General features: G+C 42.8%; 1 protein-coding gene across 1 annotated transcript in view; it reads left to right on the plus strand.

Moving 5' to 3' along the window:
• Positions 1–24828, plus strand: part of cdin1 (CDAN1 interacting nuclease 1) — a 57175-nt gene that overhangs the window by 20394 nt on the left and 11953 nt on the right. The window contains exons 7-11 of the mRNA XM_084481827.1: positions 2380–2459; positions 2685–2734; positions 4355–4422; positions 6038–6103; positions 6394–6499. Of these exons, the coding sequence (XP_084337953.1) occupies positions 2380–2459; positions 2685–2734; positions 4355–4422; positions 6038–6103; positions 6394–6499 (370 nt within the window). The remainder of the gene's footprint in view (positions 1–2379; positions 2460–2684; positions 2735–4354; positions 4423–6037; positions 6104–6393; positions 6500–24828) is intronic.

The following is a 24828-nucleotide window of genomic DNA, read 5'->3' on the forward strand; positions in this document are numbered from 1 at the left end:
ATGATGGTTTTGAATATTTCTGTGTTTTTTGAAGTGTGGGTGTACATTTTGTATGCATCTGCACATTTCTGCCTGTATTCTGGTTTCTTTTGTGTCTTTTGTTTGTGTGCGTTCAATGTTTTTTAGTGTTTGTGTTCTTGTATATATAATATTTACAAATGTATGTGTGTGTGTGTGTGTGTTTGCGTAGCGTCTGGAAGAGCTCGGGGTAGCACGGAGGAGCAGTGGCGACCATGGCGGGGTGTCATTAATAAATGCACGCTGATGTCGGAGGCTGCAGCGATGCGAGGGCCCTGTTGTTATTTACTGCACTGTTTGTGCACAGCGGCGAATCCCCGGCCTGCAAATGGCATTACAGCCTGTGATGAATGGGCATTAGGGTAAACTCCTTTAAAAAGCAGGCTGATTTATTAGTGGCCCGGCCTTCCATTTTCATCAGGTCAATGCTTGGCGTAAATCCCGCAATGTCAGTGTCAAGGTCACCGGTCGATGGCTATTTTTAGCCCTGCTGAGTCTCAAAGCACGAGCAGGTGGATGGGGAGACAATCGCCTTCGTTTTGTCGTCAAACCAAAATCATCATAATGGCGTGTGGAAGAGGAGGGGGAGGAAAAAAGGAAGAAAGGTGGGAGGGAGGGTAAGAAAAGGGAAAGCAACCTGGTCCATGCTTCTTTTGTGTGTGTGTGTGTGTGTGTGTGTGTGTGTGTGTGTGTGTGTGTGTGTGTGTGTGTGTGTGTGTGTGTGTGTGTGTGTGTGTGTGTGTGAGAAGCCAAAATGTGCTGTTGGTCAACCTCCAGTTATTAGTGTGAGAGTAAGACAAGGGCTTTAATGGCTGCCGTTTGCCTTGGGGGAGGTTTATTACACACTCCTGTTTTGCAGAAGCAGCGTCAAATCTATAAAACGACCATTAGGAAGGGTAAAAAAAAAAATCTATCAAAATGCCATTAAAGTGGAATAAGTTGCCAATATTGCTGATGTGGTTGCGGCTCCTTTGATTTTTCCTTCAGATTATTAGGCTCAGTCCAGTGGTGACTTTGTTAAGGGAAACGGGTGTTGTTGGGGAGTGATACGTCTCCTTGCTTCATAAAGTTTGCTGCATCATATTCCCCCCCCCCACCCTCCCCACTTTATAGATTATCCATTATCATTTGTCACGAGGTGTCCTAACTCAAGGGGAAAATATAACCACCCCACCCCCTCTCCTTTATTTTTTTCCTCCCCCACCGCCTGCACCACACTGTATGGATCCACACACGAAGGTACCAATCTCTGAGAAAAATGGGCAAAGAAATAAAGCACACAACTCTGCCTTGCAGCTGTGGGGGAGGGAGGGACAAGAGAGAGAGAGAGAGAGGGGGAGAGAGAGGTTCCCCTCCTTCCCATGACATCCCTCTTTCCCCATTTTATATATTTCAACCTTAGGAATAGTACATGAGGGATCACCTTACCCATATTTGTCCTTCCTACCTGGTGCTGGGAGGGTTCTATGCTGATAGTCATCCAGAAGGGGGGGATACACAGATAAGGCACAGGGAAAGCCCAGGGGAAGGGAGGACAGAAATAGACTGTTTTGCTGCATTCTTTTCCATACGTGTGCTACATCATATCCGACCCATAATAAGCTTAATGAACACGCATTCATTTAATTTTCAGTTGAACGCTTGTGTTTGGCGATAGTGGTCCCTTATAGATCTTTTAAATGAGCTGTCGAGTCGTAAACAGCTATCTACACATGCTATTATCCCACGGAGCTTATGAAGCTTGCTGCATTGTAAGTACAGACTGCAGCCATGCCTGAAATGTGGATAGAAACATTACACATTTTTGTTGGTAATGCCGCGAGTCTGTCAAAACCGGGTGTATATATCACCAAGATTGCGTCCTTTGCCCATTTCGTCACACAATGATACAATCCATTTAATCCAAATCTTTTTAAGAAATGATTTAAGATTTTTCTCTTTTGCGGTTCCAGTGCTGCTAGGGGAATCAATCCTGTGTGCTTGCCATGCTGATTTATAATGTTAGCAGAGCAGGAGTAGGGGGAAGAGAGATGCAAAATAGTAATCATTCATAACATAGATAAACTACGCAAGGCTCTTGTGCTCTGGACTGCAACATTTATCTATGGGGATTTTGCACGTGCTTGAAGCAGCCAGCCAATGGACTAGTGCAGAAATATTGCACCGACAGTGGCAGTCTTTAGTATCTTTATTTCCTGTGTGTCCCGATCTTGGCCAATCAATAACAAGCAGCCTATTGTATGCAACTTGTAATTGATTGCCATGATGGACAAACTATGATGTTTGGGTTCATTTCTTTGTCAAGATATTGAAATATATACACATCTGTTTTTCTTGTTCCTTTGTCTTTTTGGTTGTCAGCCTCCAAGCCAGTCCTCAATAGTATGCTAAAGGAGCCATCACTGATTCCAGACCAGACTCTAGCCAAGCACATCTACCAGGTAGGTTGGTGTTATAATTATTAAGATCAATTCATATGCAGAAACGTTGACACACATTAAAAGTGCTATTATTTTAATCTATTTTATTACGAATTCAATCGGTATCCATCAGCCGTGCGATGTCACATCAAGTGCTTCCATTCTTCCCTGCTTTACCTAACGTCTCCCCTCCAACCCCTTTTGCGCGTCATAATATTTCCTCCCCTTCCCTCTCCTTCTTTTCAGTGCACAATAAATGACTGCTGTTATGGACCGCTGGTAGACTGCATCAAACAGTATCCTATCCCATAAAATGTTAAGCCTGGAATTGACGAGAAGCTATTGAAGGGGATGAGATGTGCCTGGCTTTGCCTGACATAAAAGTTCTGCTTCAGCGGGGCGGCGTCTCATCTCCTGCCTGTCTGCCATCCAACTATCGCTGCTACAGCTGGAGCTGGAACGCTGGAGAAAAAATGAGCAGGCTGAGGAGATTGGATGATCTGAATGCATTTTTTACTCTTTTTATATAGGAAATGCTCCATTCCACCAGACATTCTATAGCTTTGTGCTGTTTATTGCACCGGCAGCTCTCGTATAGAGGTAATTTAATTGATGATTCCCTATTTCTCACAAACATCACTCGGTGTCAGCAATGGTATAATACTGACTATAGTGTATTACATCGAAAGTTGGTTTTAAACGTTGTTTTGTTCTGATTGATTTGATTATTTTGGGGCTTTCTTTTGTCCATAGTTTTTAATTGTATTTGAATGCTGGACGACGCTAGGTGCTAAATGTGCTGTACTGCATTGTATTACTCTTTTAATATTTTATATATCCAGGCTATTTGGGAAACAAAACGGCCAAAGAGCTAAAACCGACCTAGCCTTTGAGCAAGGGGGGCTTTTTTTGAGTATGTGACCATGACGGTGTCTGTGTCCATGTGTCTGTCTGTCATTGTGTCTGGACCTCCCTCAGCATGTGTGGCGTGGCGGGGTTGGTGGTGTTTTTTTTGTTGTTGTTGTTTTCTGCGGCCCTCTGTTTGCGGTCGGTCGAGCCTGTCCCACCGCAGGCCCTCCAGCCCTCCCCTCTTTCACGAGGCGTCCCAATCCCCTCTTTAGTCTCGGCTCGTATTGAGTCACTCCACGCCACAGAGAGCGCACGATAACCGCCCCACTGCTGTGTGCTTTGGAACAACTCCATCTACACATCACTAGATTGGCTCTAGTGCTCGTGTGGGGCGCAGGGTATGCATGCATTAACCGGCCTTTGAGTGCTGTGCGTCTGTTCGGGTGTATCCCACTGCCGCAGGAGTTTGTTTTTGGGGTTGTGTTTTTCCGTAATAATAATTTTAAAGAATGATCTGGCCCTCGTGAAATTTGAAAGGCCTGATATGGAGTCCAGGACATAATGTATTCCCATAAAGTGTATTCTATAAACATTTCTGATCTATTCAACTAAGTGGCTAGACCATGGGCCATCTATTCATTTTCATTATCTTTGCATTCTCTATTCTGCTCGTTCAACCTTTCTTACTTGTTAAATCGTCTCATCAAACCTCATTAAGTTTGACCTGAAAAGTCAGCCTCTCGCTTGGGAGCTGATGGTACCTGAATCGATGGCGTACGGAAGCAAGGCAATAATTCAGAGAAATGTATTGCCTTATTTCTGACCCCGGCGTCATGGAACCTGTTGCCAAAGCAACGTGCCACTAAGCCACGACAAGTAGAGCTTTCGGTTTCCTTGGCAACATACCTGTCTGATGGATGCTTTTGCGTCTTTGTGTTTTAAATATTTAATTAGAACTTCTCTCCGCACACACACTATCAGATGTTGTTGTTGTTTCAGTGCTAATTAATTATAATCTGATGAGATGCAGTCATGCCTGTTTGGATTCCTTGACACCTTGCCTCAAGTGCCATCGGCCAGGAGCACGAGGTCTTGCTGTGTGACAGGCTGAAAGAGAGGAACCTATCCTTTCTGGGTAAGCTATCCCACTAAACCCAATCCCATTGTATCCATGTTGTTATCCGGTCAAAGGGAAACCTGGAAATGACTGATGTAGTGGATGTTATCTCTTATTGATCTACTAAGAACCAGCAGGTGTTATTGAATATCCACACCCCCAGCCGCCCAATGTTTAATTTATACCAAGGCCCGTAATGAATATTTAAAGAAATAAGAGCTTCAAAGGCCTGGGTCTAATGTTTGTTTAGTAGCCCTGGCTTATCCTCCTGGGTCAATCCGCCACTAGGATTTCTTTCTAGAGATATACAACCTAGATAAGGTGTCTGTGGGGATCACACTTTTGTTGTCAATTGTTTGCCTTAGATAATTGAGCTTCAGAATTACCATACACCGCACACTATCGCTTGTATTTTAACCTGATGTTCAGGTACAGGGAGACATTTTCTTTGTAACCATTGCTTCCAAATAAATTGTTTGAGGATATTGTTTTAAGAGATCTCCTCTGGTGTACAATCAAATACGTCTTAGAGGGCCATTTTAAACCTCTCCTCAAAGCAATCATCAGTTTGGCTGCAACTGATTTAATGGATGAGTTCAACATCAATATCCTGGTCCAGATATATATCAGGATAAAGAGTTTTCTGGTGGGGGAAATGGTAAAACCATTCTATCGCCATTATCATTACACCTCGCCGTGAGTGATGAGTGATGAAAGACGGACTTCAATCTCTCCGTCATCAAGACCAAATAATTTATTATGGCCCCCGAGTGCTGACCTTTCCACAGGGCTTAACGGAGGACTGTTCTAAAACTGTCAGAGTTCGGGGGGGGGGGGAGGGGGGGGTGGGAACACAATGGCGGCCCTCACCCTGGCCCTGATAAATGGATTGGAAAGAAGCCACCCAACGGTGGGGACGGGTCATTAATTTTAATCAAAGATGATGTAAAAATGCGATCCCAGCCACATGACGGTGTCAACAGCCCAGAAGGAGTAAGGGAAGAGCTGGCTCGTCTCGCCCCTCCATCGCACCACCACCACCGACCCCCTTCACCTCAGACATCTGGGGTGGTTGGTTGAGACCTTCGACTCTCTCGCACCGTCCCTGGCTGGAATCACAGCCGATCACCGTCTCCAACCCCCCCACCTCTGCACACCCCATTAGTTGAGCTTGGCTGGAGACGGAGAGAGGCAGGCCCCTGGAATTGAATGACCTGGTCAGCTCGAGATTTAATGGAGAAATCAGGTGTTGCGGGGGTAATGGCCAAAGCGCAGCCCCGAGTCAAGGACGACGGCGGCGGGCCTCTGTAAGCGGAGGTCAGGCTTACGCGGGGTGTAGTGGTTCTGTAGTGCCAACCTTTCCCCCCCCTCCTCTCGCCCGGTACTTTATGGAGCTCTGCCACCAAGCCGGAGCACTGTTTTTGTGCTGCGCTAGCAGATAAGTGGCAGATGTAGGTAATGGTCTTACTGTGCTGCTGTCCTCTGTGGTCGTGTCCTCTGCTTTTTTTATACCAGGGGTTTCTGTTATGACCACCAGGACAAATGATGTTCTGTTAAGCTCGCTGTTTATTCTGCCGTTTACCTTTGATATGTGCTAATTTAATGTTGGTTTTTCTGCACTCATCTTTTCCAGATGAAAATCAACTGAGAGCCATGGGCTATGACAAAACACCAGATATTATACTAGAGGTGCCAATAGGTGAGTAAATGTGTCCTAATTTAATTTAATTTCGATACACCTACCAAGCCGCAAATGGGAAATGTTTTTCACACCTGATTTGTCCAATACTTTGTCAAGGCTTTTCAAACAAACACACTGTATTTGTCCACCAGTTAACCGAGCTACGTGAATAGCAAATGGTCCCTGAATTTATATATTTTTTATTGAACACCTGAATTCAATGGACAACTCTATGATGGATGATATTGTTGAACTTTGTTCAATTTTATTTATTTATTTATGAATTCATATTTATGTTTTATTAAAAGTGGTCGAAGGACACATTGTCCACTGGATTGAGAGCAAGGCTTCGTTCGGAGACGACCAAAGCCACTGTACCTACCTCACTGAACAATTCTGGAGCTACTGTAACAGGTAACCCCATTGCTTCTCTTGTTCTCAACTCTCTTTCTAATATCACTTCATGCTGCGTATACGTTTCTATATATTTTTATTTTATTTTTTAATCTGAAATCACCACACAGTTAACGCAAGTCTTGCGTACTAGAATGTGGTTAATGCCCTTCCGTAGATTGCCAACTTCTCCTTTCCCACGACCATTAACCACTATCTGCCTGTCTCAGGGCTGCGTTGTCATCGCTAAACCACTCACCACTTCCACCACGTTAAACCGCACACTAACCAACCAGATTTCCACTTCCACATCGCTCCACTACGGCTTGTTCCTGTACACTGTAAGATTACAGTTCAGCCCCTGTACAGTCCATAACGGTCTAGCCGGAGCCCCTTACAGACCCTGTGTGTGTGTGTGTGTGTGTGTGTGTGTGTGTGTGTGTGTGTGTGTGTGTGTGTGTGTGTGTGTGTGTGTGTGTGTGTGTGTGTGTGTGTGTGTGTGTGTGTGTGTGTGTGTGTGTGTGTGTGTGTGAGCGTTTTTTGTTTCCTTTCCCAGAATACATACAAACTGTTATTGAAAGGAAAGTGAGGAAATGGGTGATTAATTCCTTGCATCTGTTGATCAGAACGTTTGCACAGGAACTGCTGCATGCATGTGAGCGTGTGCACGTTTGACCTACACCAGCATATATATGGGCCTATGTTTAAATTGTGAAGCCTAAAGTACCATGGTCACAATAGTTGAGAAGTACTCCATGCAAACAGATTATAATTAATAATACCCACAATACCCAGTCCTTCTAGCTATATATACAGTACCTAGATTGATATTTTTAATATATGTTACATCGACTTAAGTCTTTTCTTAAATGGACATAAATTACCACAATTTACATACAGATGCATGCTACACTGGGAATAAAGAAGGACTGCACACCGGAAGACCTGTGCAGTATTAATATTATTATTGGACCATTATTTTACCTTGTTCGATTTTATTAGATTACGTAACAGATCTTCCCTAACTAAAGGCAATCATGTCCAGCATCATAAATGCTAAATGCTGGGTATCTGATGGCATAGGTCCTGTAGTGTTTTTCAACCTGTGGTACGCAGACAACTGGTGGTACTCATGGATACTGCAGGGGGTACGTGGGATTTAATTCTTGGAAAAAAAAAAAAAAAAAATGTAAAGAAAAAAATTACGTAGATAATTAAATATATTTAAATATAAAAAATTAAGATATTTTGGATATTGTTCAGTCAATATAGTAGTATGGGTCGTTATTTTTAAAGAAATAATCGCTTTATGAATTCAATAATGTTTTCCAATGACGTTTAAGGTTGATTTGTTCTAAATAAACACACCGCATTTGTGTTGATGCTGACTTTCTCTTTCCACTGTTTTCCACTAGCCATGTCATTTTTTGGCAGTTATAAATGTGTATTAAGGGGCTACTGGCACTGAGGTGTATTAATCTATGAATCTATCTACCGTTTGCATATGAGGTGGTCCGTGAAAGGTCTTGATGACAAATCAGTAGTACACCAAAAGTCAAAGGTTGGAAACCACTGCTGTAGAAGACCTTACACTGCAAGTTTCACTATTATTCAGAAATATTTCCTTACGTTTATGTGTGCCGGGGACCACAACACAGGGCAATTTCGAGTGGGGGGGGGGGTCAAAATAGAGAGAAAGGGGAGATATGCGGGGCAAGGGGGGTGGGGGGAGCGTTCACGCGTGGCTTCTCCATCCCTCGCTCTCTTGCTCAGCCTTGACCGGGACTTGCAGACAGACGCAAGCTGAAAGGTCACCCCCACTGCCTCCACCGGCCTTGCTGCCACCCCGACACCCACAACCCCCCCCCCCCTCCCTATCCCATCCGACCCCCTCTCTACACCCTCCCACCCCTCCCATCAGCTGTGGCGGCCGGCTGACACGTTGTGACATGGCTCTGGGGTGCCAGAAGGTTCCACACCCCTGCCTGTGTGTCCTGAGACCAGGCACAGCCCAGCAGAGCAGAGAGACTTGGAGGGTCTACTGTAGCTATGAGGAGGCAGGCTGTCCTCTCTCTCTCTCTCTCTCCATCTGCCTTTTTCTCTCTCGCTATCTCTACCCTTTCTTCCTCTCATATTTTATCTCTTTGTCCTCACCTTTCGTCTGTCTGTCTGCCTCTCAATCTATCTCGCATTCTGAGCCTCGATGTTGGCATGTCGGCATAGTAGTCTAGATGTCTAGCAATCGCAGTAGAGATAAAGACACAATTGATTATCTGAATCGAAAAAAATATATAATTTCCTGATTCACTATAAACGGTCACCATTAACCAGTTATTTGACATTTTAATTTTATCAGCTGATATTCACATAAATTTATGTGAATATCAGATAAACATTGTAATTTATTTGTGAGCTTGATAAGAATCCAAGGGCTTCAACTATCAAATCAATGTAGCTTCCTAGAAATACTTTACACTAAACTTGTGGGGTTTAAATGTAGACCAGACATGATTTATTCATTTATAATTAAGTCAAATATATATTATTTTTTAAAATACTTATCTAGGCATACATAGATTTGTAATTTACTTTGGAAATGTCCAGCAAGAAAATGTACTTAATGTTAGTGCTCGAGCCATTACTGTCAGAATTGTTTGTGATATTCAGTAAAACTGAGACAGTGAAGGGTGGATCAATGTTATATAGTTCTAACTAGTTCTAGACAAACAAACAGCTCTTTTAAATTAGCTCATGGGCTTCGCAGGCATTATCAAAGTAAAACACATTTTGTCTGGTCAAATTGAAAGCAGAGAGAGATGAGGTGTATATCTGAACACACATGTTCAATCTTAATAACCTCATTCTTTGAATAACAAAGTTTATTAAAATGTGTCTGCAACAAATGCTTGGCATGGATAACCGAGCATTCTTAGACAATTAGGAACATTAATAATGCTCCAGAAGACCTCTCTCTCCATCAAGTATGGCCATATATGAATAAACAGTTATATGCACATAATTAAAATAACACAAGAAAAAGCGTCACTTTTTTATTGTTTCAATACAAGCGTGCGTTTTTTTTCTTTGGATTAGGGAAGTGGCATTGGTCTATCAGTGTTCTCATATGGTCAAGGCTGACCCTAGATTATATCAGGAAATCTGGAACCTAACTGACTGGCTGATTGGGATAAAGCTTGCACTGAACCTAAGACGCCCTGGGGTAGCTCTAATTGATATTCGCTCGGGCGGGCTTGTCAAAGTGTGTTACGGAACTGACAACGTAGATTCACGTCATGTCAATAAATGGTCTGGTCAGATAAACGCTGGCATGTCAAAAAAAAATGAACGAAAAAATGTCAGTCCCTTCAGACTCCACCTTTTCCAGCACTGTTGTGTTTTTTAATTGACATTTACTGCTGACATTTCAAAATGTACCCGCTTTCTATTATTGTTAGGCTTGATGCGTTGTATATTCTGAGCCACAGTTTGTGGTGTGTGTGTGTGTGTGTGTGTGTGTGTGTGTGTGTGTGTGTGTGTGTGTGTGTGTGTGTGTGTGTGTGTGTGTGTGTGTGTGTGTGTGTGTGTGTGTGTGTGTGTGTGTGTGTGTGTGTGTGTACACACACGCAAACGTGTGTGTGTGCGTGCGCAAGTGCATATGTGTGTGTGTGTGTGTGGGGTCGTTGGCTCATTTGTAGTCAGAAATGTATGAACCAAACAGAGAGAGAAAGAGAGTGATTGGATGGTTGACATCATCCTCCGTTCGCTTCTCGTTAGCGCTATCATGTCAGGAGACGGGTTCCCGGGACCGCGGTGCTTGTGTTTGTTCACCATTCTTTAAAGACAGATTCCACGGCAGACCCCTTTGGTTTCCCCCTCTCGGCTCTGACCTTGAAGTGACATCACTGCTTTTGTAATTACTCTCCTGGCCCCTGATTGACATTTCCAGTGATTTGCTTATTTTTCATGGATTTCTGCTCTCTCCCTCAGAACTCCAAGGCGCTGTTATACCCCGTAGCTTGAGTTAATTATTCTCAGTTTTGCCCGCGAGCAATGCAAAAAGTGACCACTGGTGACATGTTTCTCTGGAAAGAAAAGAAGGAAAGAGAGAGGGGATAAAAAAAACGAGCCGACATAACTAATTTTGATTCCAAAGCCCTCACCAACGGTATTCATCATCCAAACAATAATCTTGCCAACACACTAACCTCATAACAAACCTCTTCAATGGAGTGAAGGGTAATGACGCTTCACCTATGGGGGGGGGAGGGGTGACAGGGGTAAAAAGGGTGGAAAGAATGGGAGTGTAAAAAAAAAGGGTCTTTTGCTTCATCAAACCATGCGTTCAGGCCCAGTGCCTGGATGAGATGGAGAGGCGGCCACCACTGGTGTCTTCCAGCCATCAATCTTGGGGCTGGTGGCGTTCCAGAGCTGCTCGGCCCCTGCGCTCTGATGGATGTCGGGATAATTGAGTTATCCATCTCGCCCAACTATCAGAGTTGCATAAAAATTATTCACCTGCTGGTGGATATTAAACACATAATGAGCCTCCAGTGTGTTCTAGGGAGAAGTGGGTAAGGTTAAACACAGCATGTAATGAAATATGGACCCTGGCGTGAGGCACACCTCGGCTTGCCTCCCCCTCATCGTAGCGTATTTAAATCAATTATGGTTGGCAAAGGTGCTCCCATAACTCTCTGTGTAACCGCCAACCGCCTATTTATCTAATCACGGTATGGCTGAGCTCATAGTGTATATAAGGCCCACCGACGTGCTGAATAGTTTTGGTGATTTGTCTCTAAACTATGCTGTTTGTTTAAATATTAGAGTCGATGATAGTCACTACTTCATGCTACTGATGTCATTGCTCCACATGTAGTTTATGGGAGATGATGTTATATCAGTTCATTAGACCACATGTTCAATGGCTGAAATAACAACTGGGGAATTGGATGACATACAAGCAGAGCAAGGCGCAACAACAAAGTATTGTATAAAACACTGCCTCCGGTTTGCAGATTGCATGTTTGGTGATGTCTGCCTGTTTTTGTTTGGCTTTGCCTTGCTGTTAGTATGCACATGAAGATATTTGAGATTGTAAATTAAATCACTGTTACTAATTTAAGAAAAGTTTTACAAAGACTGAAAAAAAGAACTTTTACTTTAAACCTGTTCTCTATTTCCTGATCCTTTTGGGTCAAAGGAACTAATGCAGACAACAATTTTTGAAGCAGAACGAGGAGGTATGTCAATGTACCTGCTCTAAAAGTGCTTGTTTTTTGCCACTGACAGGCTCAGAATATATTCCATAATTATGGAAAGGATCCCTACAGAGAAATAAAACTTGTTTGTGTCCAACCAAGTTATGCTCTAGAAGTCTCCCGCTGAAATTCTCGTGTTGCTTTGTTGCAGGATATTCCCTTATTGTAATTACAACTGCAACACTTGGTCACCCGAATCTTTAAGACAACACTAAAATACGCTTTCTGAATACTTACGCTTTCCTGCAAAATCTCAACTCTCACAAGACTTCTCATTGAGCGAGACTCGGTTGGACACAATAAAAAACAGTGATCAAGTGAAAGGTAAAGAAACAAGTTTTATTTCTCTGTAGGGATCCATTCCATAATGATAGAATATAATCTGATATAATATAATATAATACAAGCATTTTAAGAGGACGTGTAATGAACTTACTTGCCCCAAAAGATTACATAGCAGCCCGTTTACATGGATTACGGATGCAGTGTTCACGCTTGATACTGGTCCGGATCCATAACCCACAAATTGTTGTCCACATTCGTCCCAAAATGATCTGAAATAGTGTCCATGTTTACCTTTTAATAGGTTCTTAATTATCTTCATAATCATCCAACACGGTAGTAAATAATGTAATTGCCGATGAAGATGCTTTCTGCAGTCAGTCCTTGTTTTTACTATCACATGGCCATTGCAAGTTCCAGTTGTGCTAGTTGTGCCGACTGTGGGATGTGGTGTAATGGTTGATTTTAATGTTCAGTAAAATGAAACATGTCTAGAATTAATCTTCATATTGAGAATTCCTCAAGCTCGTTTTCTAAGCTTGCAGGAAACTTGCCAGAAGAACCTCAAGCCTTCAAATCATGTACATATGTGAACAACTTTTTTTTAAAGAAACCTCTCCGTACAATAAGACCATATATATATATGTATAGACCTTCTTTCTGATGCCACTTTTGATCTACAACATTTGCCTGGGCTTTTTGTTCAAAGTCGATAGCATTCCCTGACTGGCCGTGAATATCCCTTCTCTAGCTGATAAAATAAGAAGAAAAGATTCCCGTTTTATTTTGTCTGATTATTTGGAGAAATTCTAAACCTCAGTGCGGTAGTCTCCAAGCACGAGGAATGGATAAAAAAATGTCTTACTGTATTTCAAAGATCGTTTCTCTTGTGATACAATGCATATAGATATGTTTCAAAACAGAAGTATGTTCTAATAATAATAAAAGAAAAAGCATAATGAAAACATAGATAATTAGATTCAGGCCCGACTCCACCATCTTCCCCTCCCCCTGTTCCTTCCAACCAAAACCTACAGACAACCTTTTGTGGAAATGAGTGTGGTTACACACTGGCCGCTTCTCAAAGTTAATCAGCTGTGAGATTCGTAAACTGCAAATGTGTCAGAGTTGAAAATGTTAGCGCACCTAATGGAGGCTTGAAAAGGTTAGATCTGATAAAAAGCTGTCAGGCAGCCTGGAAAAATGATTTATGGCAATATAATGGGACAGTATGGCTCATTTCTCCGTCTCGTATGAGATTGGGGGTCAAGACTTTTGGGATTGTCATTATACATCATCTGGCTTGACCAGTCGGAAATGTGTTGACAGGGATTCATGATTGGCTATTGTTGTGGGTTTCCCTTGATCCTTTGTTTACCATATGCAAAATCCTTGTGTGCAATGTCAAATTATCATTTCCTTTGATAATTAACAGGAAATTTACCCAAAAGTCCAGAGTTGCATATTGTTTTTTGAATCAGATATTTAAGTTTGATAGCGTCTGTCTGTGTGCATACGTACAGGAAACCCAATTAATGTGGAAGTCATTATTCTTGAGACTCAAAGCACGGTTTTTCTACAACATTGCTAATCTACGTGCTGTCACATTTGCTAATGAACAGATAAAAAACTGATTTATGCGATGGTTTAAATTAGTTGACACAGCTGCAATCAGACATCTTGAGCTCTGCAAGGAACTTTTTCCAATTTTTGTTACTGTATATTGTAGATATTACAACAGAAACCTTAAGATACTGTGGTCTTAGCCTCATCTGGCACAATCTGATTGCTATGACATCAAATTAAAAATGGCAATGCAAAGATGTTGCATAATGTATTCCTTTTTAATGGATATGTCCATCATTTTTGTTGAACTTTGTAAAGTGGTGAGGCCAAGAATGCCTAATTAATAGTGTAATGATTTATGAAGTGCACCTGATAAGGCCTATATCCTAGAGTAGTGTTCGTACTGTAGTCATCTTTGTTCCAACTACAAATTTAATCTAATGAATCGTCTTGTTTATTCAAGTATATATTGTATGTTTCTGCACTGCCAAGCACGTTTCACGTGAACCCATTTCCCATATATCCAAACATATTGTAAAACTGCATCAACAGTGGTGACCATTGTACGGTCAGGGCTCAGCAAGTAGTTTGGCAATGTTCTAGAAAAGCACTGCTTTGAGTGTTGAGAATGACCTCCACATTAATTTGATTGCCTAGAACTGCTGATCCGATCCGGCTGGACATTACAATGCTTTCCCTGAGAATGGCACCATGGCTTTGAGCCGGTTTGTGTGTTTCTGTGCCTGGCTACATCATCCCCCTTACACTGCTGTCCGAGGTGTGACATTCATATTGAGAGGTGAGGTGACAAAGCGTCCCTTGAAGCCCTTTGGGGTTATAGGGTTAAGGGGGTGGCGTCTAAATAAGCTGAATATGAGCTGGTCATACTCATAAATGTGATATAAGAGCTATACCAGTAAAGCTAACTTGACCTAGAAGCCAACTATTTTTTACCAAAGGTATTCATCCCAAACTGTGACGTTAAAGACATTTTAATACACCTTTACTGTTCAACTTAATGGCGCAACATTTTGAACTCTGGCTTAGAGGCTTGGCATTGTTTTTACAGCAACTCTTGGACCAGTTTCAGTTCCAGTGACACCCTCTCCTCCCCATTTATAATGTTATGGTTACCCCATGCTGTGCAGGAACGTGACCTCTTTTATTGTTTCCTTTGTACTGACATCCTCCTGCAGAATATGCCTCAGCTAGAAAAGTGGTCATACACAATGGATGTTCCTCTGAGGGGGGTGGGGGGGCGGGGGCCTTCACCAGTGTTACTTCTCGGGCCACAGCTGAGCACAGAGGTGAACCAATACCCCCCCCCTCCTCTGGCGACGCGGTTTAAAATACTAACGGCGAATGACAAGTCGACGGTGATGCTTGGAGGATTTCATGGTCTTAAGGATGCGCGTTTTGGGGGGTTGGGGGGGGCGCATTGTTTAACACGTCTGGGATGTAATCCGCACACTTCAGGTCTCCTGGCGGCCTGGGGGATTTAGTGGTAGCTAAGCCCCCGTGTCACCCATTTATTTGAGTAGGGTAGTGTTCTGTGCATTATCCAAATTTGCCATTAAACATTGAGCCTGAGAACATGCTTTGACACGGCCATGGTTTTGTGTGAACGAGGAGCAGGCGGATATTTGCACCCTGGCTAGCGAGGGGGCTGAGGTTTCCTTAAGACTATGTCAAAGCGAGCATGTGCCTTGAATTCCAGTTTTGTCCTGGACGTTTTTTTTATTTTGAGTCTTAACTTTTCAACACTCCGTCTCGGCCTTCAGAATGAATGTCGTCATACGTGTGAATTTGTTCCTTCATACTCTACTCGTTCACTTCCACTCCATGTCTCTTTGCTCCTAAGTTGACCTTCCGGGTTTTAGTCCGGAAGAAGTCGGCAACGTTTGTCATCTTGGTGAGATCTTGTCTGGAGGCGCACGTAAGTGGGTCTGGATTAGAACGGAGCTCTGTAAAAGTGAATCTAAAAGCAGAGAGTTGATGGCTGGCAAATGGTTTTTGAGCACGCTCCGTCCCCTTAAAACCCCCAAAGACATCCAGGCCGTGTATTCACGCTGTACACAACCACGGAATGAGACACGCTGGGCTTATTTTCCTGACACAGAGATGAGCCTTATGACAAATGGATTGCACAGAGTGTGCAGGATGCTTGCTGTACATCACACACAGGCCTGCACGTGCAGACATATTGCTGTCGGACATGTCCACATCTATAACAACTCACAAAGAGAGATGGGTGGAGATAGGGAGGTAATTACAGGGGTGGTTGTTAGAAGTTGCAAAGAGTGTTTTTTTTTTTTTTCCTTGCATGTCGACCAAAGCCATTGCAAATAAAGGCCAAAGAGAATATTAAAGTCTATATAAAGAAAAGCAATCTTGGCGTATAAGTTACCACACAAATGATTAAGGCATTTGAGATACACTCAGTTTATGAAATGCCAAAATAGGTTTCATGCTCTATGTCAACCAATGTTTTCATGGCTGAATTTACCCAATTAAATCTGAGTGGTCTTTTGTTCCCATCTGAAACCCCATGGTCGTGACATTTGGTTTTAAAGAAAAGCATTTAGGGGTATGGAGATATTGAGAGCAGAGGTTTTTTGATCTGCTCAGTTCAAATGTTCGAAATGTATTAGTTCTGGTTCTCCTGGCTTGATGACATGGCATGTGCTTAACAGCTTTTCGAAAATGACTTATATTCCCCGTTTCTGTGCTGGTGGATCTATATTTGTTTTTGTATTCATTTGATCAAATTATGTTTAATTGTTTTTGTTTCAAGGAAAATTTTTAACTATTTAACTTTGTTTGATTTGTTCATCTCTTTTTTCATGCAATTTGTCCGGAGACAGTGGGCAAAGCATTTCATGTTTTTCTTATTTTTTGAATTTAGAGCTTACAGTAAATAAAAAATATTTTTTGCCCATGGTCCAGCAAGGAAACAATGCTTCATATTTGTTGCCCTTGTGTTTAAAGAGCAGCTCTGCGTGTGCAAGATAGTGTGGTGGTACTTCTCAGTCCGGGAGGGCCATCAGTCACAGTGTGGCACTGGGTGCAAGTGATAAGTAGTTCCTTATAGATAACCAAGGCGGATGGTTTCTTTTTATAGGTCTACTGTCCCTCACATAACCTTGTCCCATTTGTCCTGTTCAATGGCTACTTGCTTGTTATGTTTTAACTTCAAACTCCCTTTTTTGTTTACTGTAAGAAGTCTGAAAAGAACCTACTTAATTTCTGTCGGTTTTTGAAGATAAAAAAATGTATATATACAGTTGACGGCTGAAAAAGACCCGGCAAAAATTGCTTTTACACATGCATGAGTATACATGAGTATATAGTGCCGTTTATTATATGGTTTAAACACTGACTTCTTAGATTTCTTAAATGGATAATAATTTATACAGTTACCTAGTTATATAGCCTTTTATTGTTTGAGCTCTATTACCACTCTTAACTGTCATGGTTATTACCATAACATATATAATGTTTTTTCGCATAAACAACAAGCAGATCATGTAGAGCACAGATTGTAATTCTATATTATATTTATTAAATCATTTTTCAAGGAATATCTTGAAATGTCTTTATCCCCCAGTATCTTTACATTACATATTTTCTTTAGATTTTATATTTATTCTTATAAAGTTGTTTTTGTCCTCCAGTAAACTTACCCTAGACAGATAAATGATGCTGAAACTATGTCAGCTATTTGCATCAGCTTGTAGGACTTGTTTCCTTGCCCAATACCTGTCACTTTGATGGATGTACCGCAAGTCAAAGTTGAAACCCTAGATAAACATGGATTTCTGTATGTTAGTTGTTTTTGTTTTTCTCGGTAGATATTACTTTACGTTACTATTTTATGCCACAATACGTCGTTGCCACAAAAAAAGCCTGAAAGAAGGGATACACGTATTACATTTAAATCTTTTTTTTTTTTTACAGCCTAAGAGCTTCATAAAAAAATAAAAAAACGTTTGCATTTAGGTTCCACGGCGGCCCTCTCCTCTCTTGCCTCTGGTTTCAGTTTCACGTCTCTCTGCGGTCTGATTGCCTGATAGCTTAAACATCTCCTAGCCCGCCTGTCCCACCGTGGGAGTGTGTAATCACAGACATATGAGGAGCCTGTGTCCACACGTTGACCTTCTGATTTGCCTCATCAACTCCAGGAGTCAATGTACAAGATATTTTGGGTCAACCAAGTTTTTTTTTCTTTCTTCCAAACTGACATGGATGTTGACCTTTTTCTTTAAAGAAAAAAAAAAGTTTTTAAAAAATATTTCCCTGATAAATGGTGTACTTACTGACTAATAATAAAGTCTGAACATCAAACTGCATCGTGAAATAAGCACCACCAGGTTAACCTCCTTTATTACAAGATCTTAAGGGGTTAAGAGAGACAGTGTAATATATATTCCAGCCGTGGCTGCCAGTAATGTAAGGTTTCTTCACCATAGTTGAAACGGACATTGCTTCATCCTTTCCGTTGGGCTGATTCAAGATAACGGGCAAACATTTCTTTTTTTCTTTTTATCACATATACTCTGCCCAGACATTGGAGAGTTGGGCCTCTCCTTGTTTGAATGGCAGCCATGGATATGTCAGGGCAATAGATTACTCATTTTGAGGGATATCTCTTGTCGGTGGTACGTTCAAGCCACTAATCCCTCTGTGTTAAACCCAGTATACATCTCTCCAATGACAGCCAAGTGTTTTTGTAAATGACCAATCGTATTGTGTTATTATGGGTCTCTGTGTGTCACGGAGGGCAGAATAGAGTTGTCTGGTGAGAGGCCTCTGATATAAAGTGCCACTTCAATTCCAGCGCAGCTGCAACCCAGCTCTGGACTGGCTCTCCGTCCGGCCCGACACTTCACATTCTCTTCTCCTCTGACTTGAATGGATTTGAAAACCATTAACTTCAGACACGAGTTGGGCCCCCGTCTGTTTTTTTGATTCCCTGAAGCAACTTCTCATCACTGCTACACTGTTAGTGACTTATCTTCCTTGTTGTCAAGATTGCAGTTCTACAAAAAGTTACTTCAATTGTACATTTCTCTGTCTTCCTCGGTTGAGCTGTTGTTAATGTGAATTTAGTGTTGACATCACTCAACTTATCAGAACTTTATTATTAAAGTTTCAAATGTATTGATCTATTATCAAAGATCAATAAAACCACCTCATACCAATGCTGTTCCTACCTCGTTAAAATCCATTAAAATCCAATTCTTTGAAATTTAAAAAATTGTTCTTCATTACATTTTCAATGGTGAGCCAATGGTTTGCACCTCTTCTGATTTGGTGAGGAGGGGTGCTAAGTAGTTTCAGACATTCAATCTCTTAACCTGCTGACAGTCATCTCCCTCATGAGTCCCATCTGGGGACGAAGACCATGGTTACCGTAAAGACTACTGGTTCTGTTTTTTTTCCCCGGTAATCGTTGCGGTTGAATTAGAATGGAGAATACCTTCGCAGAATGACGAAAGCCAAGCATTTAGCTTTTCGCGCATTAAACCTTAAACCACTCTTCCTTATTTTCTTTTTCGGCTGTCTTTTCTACTTTTTTTTTCCCCTGGCCGTTTATGTTTTCAGATCTCGGCTTTGAGTTCATGGGAAACTCGCTGCAAGGTTACCTGCGGCCCCTGGAAAGCGATGGAAAAAACCCCATCATGGCCACGGGAATGTTTTTTCAGTTAGTTGAAATATTACTAACCTTGTCAAATGTCATTTGGAATGAGAGCGCAAACCTATTTTAATCAGGGTTTTAGAATCAGTACTTTTCAAAGCATCGACTCCAGGAGGGAAAAAAAAAGGGGTCAGCTAATTGCAACGTTTGATGTCATGTTTAGTCTTCCTTCCCCATCTTGATGCCACTGCCTGGGAATTTATACTCTCTTGCTCTCCCTCCCTCTACGTTTCCCTCGCTCTCTCTCATTCTCACTTACAGACGCACTTGCAAATGGAAAAAGTACCATAGGATCTTAGCACACTCAACGCTGTAATCTTCACAGAATGTTTTCTCTTCTCTTTCCTGTCGGCCCTCCTCTCAACTTCAACCTTCAACCCCTTTCTGCATTCATCACTGTCCCGAACAGACCCGACAGCGCCGAAAACGGAGGGTCCTGCTGCACGGCTCTGTCAGTGTATATGTCCACACAAAACCAGTGTTTTGGCAGGGAGAATAGTTATACACATTTCCGACAATCTCTCAATCCCAAAGATTTAATTTAAAAATAAATCTGTGAAAAGCGCTCCCTCCAAGTCCCTAACTTTGCCATATCGCTCTATTCGTTCTCATGATCACAGTTTTAACAGCGACACAGTGGGGGCGTGCTGGGGGGTGGGTGGTGCATATACATCGTAAATTGTGTTTGACAATATGGGGTTAGTGGTTTTGTCGTAGCTTGTCTTAAGTTATTACATGTTTCCTCCTGCCACAGATAAGGTCTGCTGATGAACATACCAAGGTGAGGTGACATGTAGGTGCACAGCCCCCTTATCACAAGCATTGGTTTAGGGGCAAGAGGCCTGCGACAGAGGTCATGGATTAAGGGGCAAAAGGCCTATGGAGGTCATTGCGCAGTGAAACCGTCCTTCATCCTGCAGTTGATTTTATGCCCTAGACATGTCTCTTGGTCTACACACTAAAGTGTATTACTTATCCAGTTTTCCAATCTGGAAGAATATACTGCTTTCAAATGTGTCATAATAACGTTAATGTTATGTAAGGCACAAGACGACTACTATTCATAGCAGCCTTTCCTAAACCCTCTGTAGAAGCCTAGAACTGTCTTTGAGGTTTTAGCCGTAGTGATTGTATTTATATGTTGTTTATTGGATTTTTTTGCGGCGTTCTCACTGAAAAGTAGTTCCCCGCGACACAATGCCGTCCCATTCATATTACTGACCAAGCCGGCATGGTGGTGCTACTCATTCCTTTCAGAGGGAAACGTAAGCAATTTCCCCACGGCGTGTAAGCAATCCCCTGTCAGGTCGTTTGAGAACCTGAATTTGTGTGGTGGGATTATTTATTTTTTTCAATGTTAAATTCAAGGGTAGTTAAAATCATTATTTATGGTTCTCTACTTAAATTATAGTTTTCTTTTTTTCCCTCATTCCCTCTAAAATGTGTCACATCCCATTACACAAATTTGGATTTGTTAAATTAGCGGAGAGTGTGCTTAAGATAGAAATACGCTGCAATCCCCCCCGCCCCAACCCGTCTCCCCCCTTCCCCACTGCACGCAGAGTGTTAGCGTGGTGTAGTTTAGTTGTGTAGGTCTGTGACTGAGAGAGAGAGAGAGAGAGAGAGAGAGAGAGAGAGGGGAGAGGGAAAATTCAAGACAACTCTGAAAGTTGTCTCAAAATGTCCCCCCCCACCACCCACCCCACACCCCGCTCGCAAGATGATGTGTTTTTGCAATTCAAATATTTGCTCATTCTCCTCTGCGTTGCAAAGCCCCTTTGAAGCGGGTGAGTTCTATCAGGACCAATGACAGTATGAGTGTGCAGCGTGACAGCGCAATAGGCAGCGCCGGACTATATCTAACTGCATATTTAAGCAGCGGGGAAATCCAAACTCAAAAATGTATGCAAATGCTGGCATGTTTTGCATGCAGATATATTTTTATGATTTGCCGGGCTTGCTTATTCAGGTGGCGTGTGAATTGAGGACGTGCTTAGATTCACTAACATTAATCTGAATTACTTCATGCGGTTGCTGCATCCCGAACTTACTTCTAAACAAGCAGTTCCGGGGGCGGTAGACTTGCAATTTGGCAGATGTACTTTTGATGAAAGGCTTGCTAAATGGTTTTTATGACCATTACAAACATCCCATGGGCTATGAGCTTTGGCGGAAATGGGGAGGAATTTATAAATACTTTGCCTCCTAAATTAGGTTTTATTTGTATTTTTTGTTGAATACACGGAAAAAGTATAATCAAGTCATCTCAGTGAGATTCACCACATCTATAAAATGTTTTTGCAGGACAATATTAGATTTGATTATACATATATATATATATGTATTGTATATAGAGGCTAGTTATGTGGGCGCCTTCACAAAAGAAAAAAACATAAAACGCCTCGCACCACATCCCTCCACTCAAACCCCACCGATCCGCCTTCAGAATTGTCAGCACGTCTGTCTCCTTTCCTTAAGGTAGAAAAAACATAAAATAATGAATTGAATTGTCATGTCGATGGGCAGCGCTTGCACTCTGCACCCTATAATTCCAACCTCCCTACCCCCCCTTCCCCTCGCCACAATCTTTTCCTTCTTTTTTTTCTTCTAAACAGCAATTAATCTCATTTTTAGTCCAATTTCCAGCCCTCTCCTGGAGTCAGAGTGACTCCCCTGTTTTGTTCGTATTTGGCTTGGTTCCTCTGCATAGTCATTAAGGACCCAATTAATGTCACCCTTTAGCTGAAGAGTGCTCATTTTTATTGGGGAGCTGACAGTCGCCGCCATGAGTGGCGCAGTGTAATATGCATTAATTGCCCCGTAACACTGGTAATTACCAGTTCTTCAAGCCTCTCAGTAAACTGTCATGCCCAGGCACGACTGCTTTGAAATAGATTACTCATTAGAGGGACCTGCCCTGTTTTCCAATTGGGGGGCTTGCTGGGTTGGCACAAAGAAAAAAAAACTCTGGTGCTTGAACAAATAGTTGCCAAAAGCAATTTCCTATTACAACTTCTCAGTCACGTCTATTCCTCCTTTTTACATTTTTTTTTTTCTTCATTTCTTTCAGTCTTTCCTTTTTTTTGTCTTTTTCGAATGGCCGCGTTACAGACGTCGGTTGAAATGAGAGTCACCGGGGGATGGAGGTCGATCACAGATGTTGCCGATGATGTTGGACTGGATGACCACGAACACCTGTTTCTCCATAGTGCACGCTTATGTTTAGAGTCTTCACGTGCCGCTTTAACCCTGAAGCCTCCGCCCTTCCTCAGGGTATCTTTGTTGTCCCCTGCTCAACGTAATACTCATGGTGTATATTACTTATTACCTTTTCAGTAGTGTCAATGTGTTTGCTTGATCCAGACCATTATTTTGGGGAGGATTCACTTGGTACATATGGTCAAGGCTGTGGTGATGGAAAGAATTATTGTTCAAATATTGGTCATTGCTTGGGCCTTGGTTAAATGTGTCTGCCTGTGCTTGCGTGGTGTGTGCGTTTGGGTGCATTTGTGTACACGTTGAGTCCACACGTTTGTGGTCCTTTTGCACACACTGAAAACTCGGTTTTGAATTACAAGGACTCATTCGCATTTCCCGAAACGTGCCCCACACAGTGTGAATGAAGGGTGGATATGAAGTGCAAATACGTGAATTAAAACATGGTCTTAGGAACAAAAGCGCAGGGCTGCAGCGGCGGGCGTTGCCGTTGTACCACGATAAGATAGCACAAAGCAGAGAGCAACTCAAACAATGTCTGGCAATCCCATGTCCTGCACCCAGAGAGGTGTTGGCCTGTTTAGTCATGCTAGAAACAATATTTAGATTTCGCCACTGCACTGTCAATCCACCAAAAGCAAGGGGGAGAGAGAGAGCATGGACATGAAGGGAAATTCTTGATCAAACCCCCCCCCCCCCCCCCCCCCCACACACACACACACACACACACACACACACACACACACACTTTTTTCTCCAAAGCACCTTTGTGTCATTATCCATTTACCCCAGCGAGGAGAATAACTGAATGTGAAGACCAGAGAAAAACCTCACTTACACACATGCACACACACACGCACACATTTGGACGCACACACATGGACACACACAAACACATATGGACGCACACACAGATACGTACACTCATAGATTTGCGCACACACACACACACACACACACACACACTCACACACTCTCATCACGAAGACACACACACAAAAACCAGCACACTCATAGACCTACACACTCAGAATTTCACAGGCGGTTCTTTTGTTTTATCTCCTTTTATAGCACCTGCTTCTGGCAATCTGCTTTCCCTCGTCTTAAATGAATGTTGTCACGACCCTTCAGATTCTCAGGCCGCGGCGCACTAATGAAAGGAGATAGTACAATTTGAACTGACCAGGTAACAGCCAAGAGTGCACAGCTGAGCACAGTGCTTGGTCGGAGAGGGACGCATCCCGGCCCAGACACCAAAGACAAGTCAGCCGTCCCATCGCTGATATACCCATTACGCTTCTCATTAATGCCTCCCAGGCTCTTTCGTGTGTGTGTGTGTGTGTGTGTCTGTGTGTGTGCGCGTGCGTGCGTGCGTGTGCACGTGCGTGTGCGTGTGCCCGCCCTACGCAGCCTTTGCCTGCGTGTGCATCTATCTGTTTTTGTTGGTTGAGCACTTATCGAATTGTTTATGACAGGCCTAATTGGGCTAATTGAAGGCATTAAGATGACCTGTCAGCCGTGTGTGTCCAGACTCCCCCGTCTGTCTGACAACTCCTGACACGTGAGCCGGCCCCGTAGCATCCGTCATGATGGTGCCTTCCCCAGCTGTAATGGGGACAATTGGGGCCACTCTAATTTGACATGGACAGGCTTGTGGGTGTCCCGTCTGGGTCCGTATATGTGTGTGTGTGTGTGTGTGTGTGTGTGTGTTTGTTTGTCGGGACTGTGTTTGCATGGCTATTTGTGGGTGTGTTTGTGTGTGACTTGGTTTGTAAGCCAGCTTATGTGGGTGCTTGGCTTTTCTGTGAGCTACTTTATGTATGAGTATGTTTGTGTGTGTGTGTGTGTGTGTGTGTGTGTGTGTGTGTGTGTGTGTGCGTGTGCGCGCACTTGTAACCATGTGTGTGTGTGTGTTTTGTGTGCCTGTGATTGTTTGTGTGTGTGTGTGTGTGTGTGGGGGTCGTGTGTTGCACTGTTGGCCAGGCCTGGCTAATGGAGTCCCCTTTGACCATCTGACAGTGTCGAGGCCCGTTTGAAAGGGACAGTGAAAAGAGGGCTTTTGGAGTGTTTAGGGACATGAGAGAGGAGGCGCTCAGGGTGACGGCCTTCACAGGGTGAGTGACAGGAGCGGCGACTCCGGTGCACTTGGACATCTGTGTGTCTTTCGGTGACACGGGCTGATCACCCATTCCATTATCCCGGCGACGGTCCAACCCTGTGACCTGGGAGAGTGCTGAGGACCAATTAGTGATGAGTGAGAGTTTAATAAGAAGAGGGCGTTTTCGCAATCGACACGCTGTCTTAAATGGTGTTATTAATGCGAATAAATA

The sequence above is a fragment of the Micromesistius poutassou genome, assembly GCF_964030765.1.
Source record: "Micromesistius poutassou genome assembly, chromosome: 17".
NCBI classification, from domain to species: Eukaryota; Metazoa; Chordata; class Actinopteri; order Gadiformes; family Gadidae; genus Micromesistius; species Micromesistius poutassou.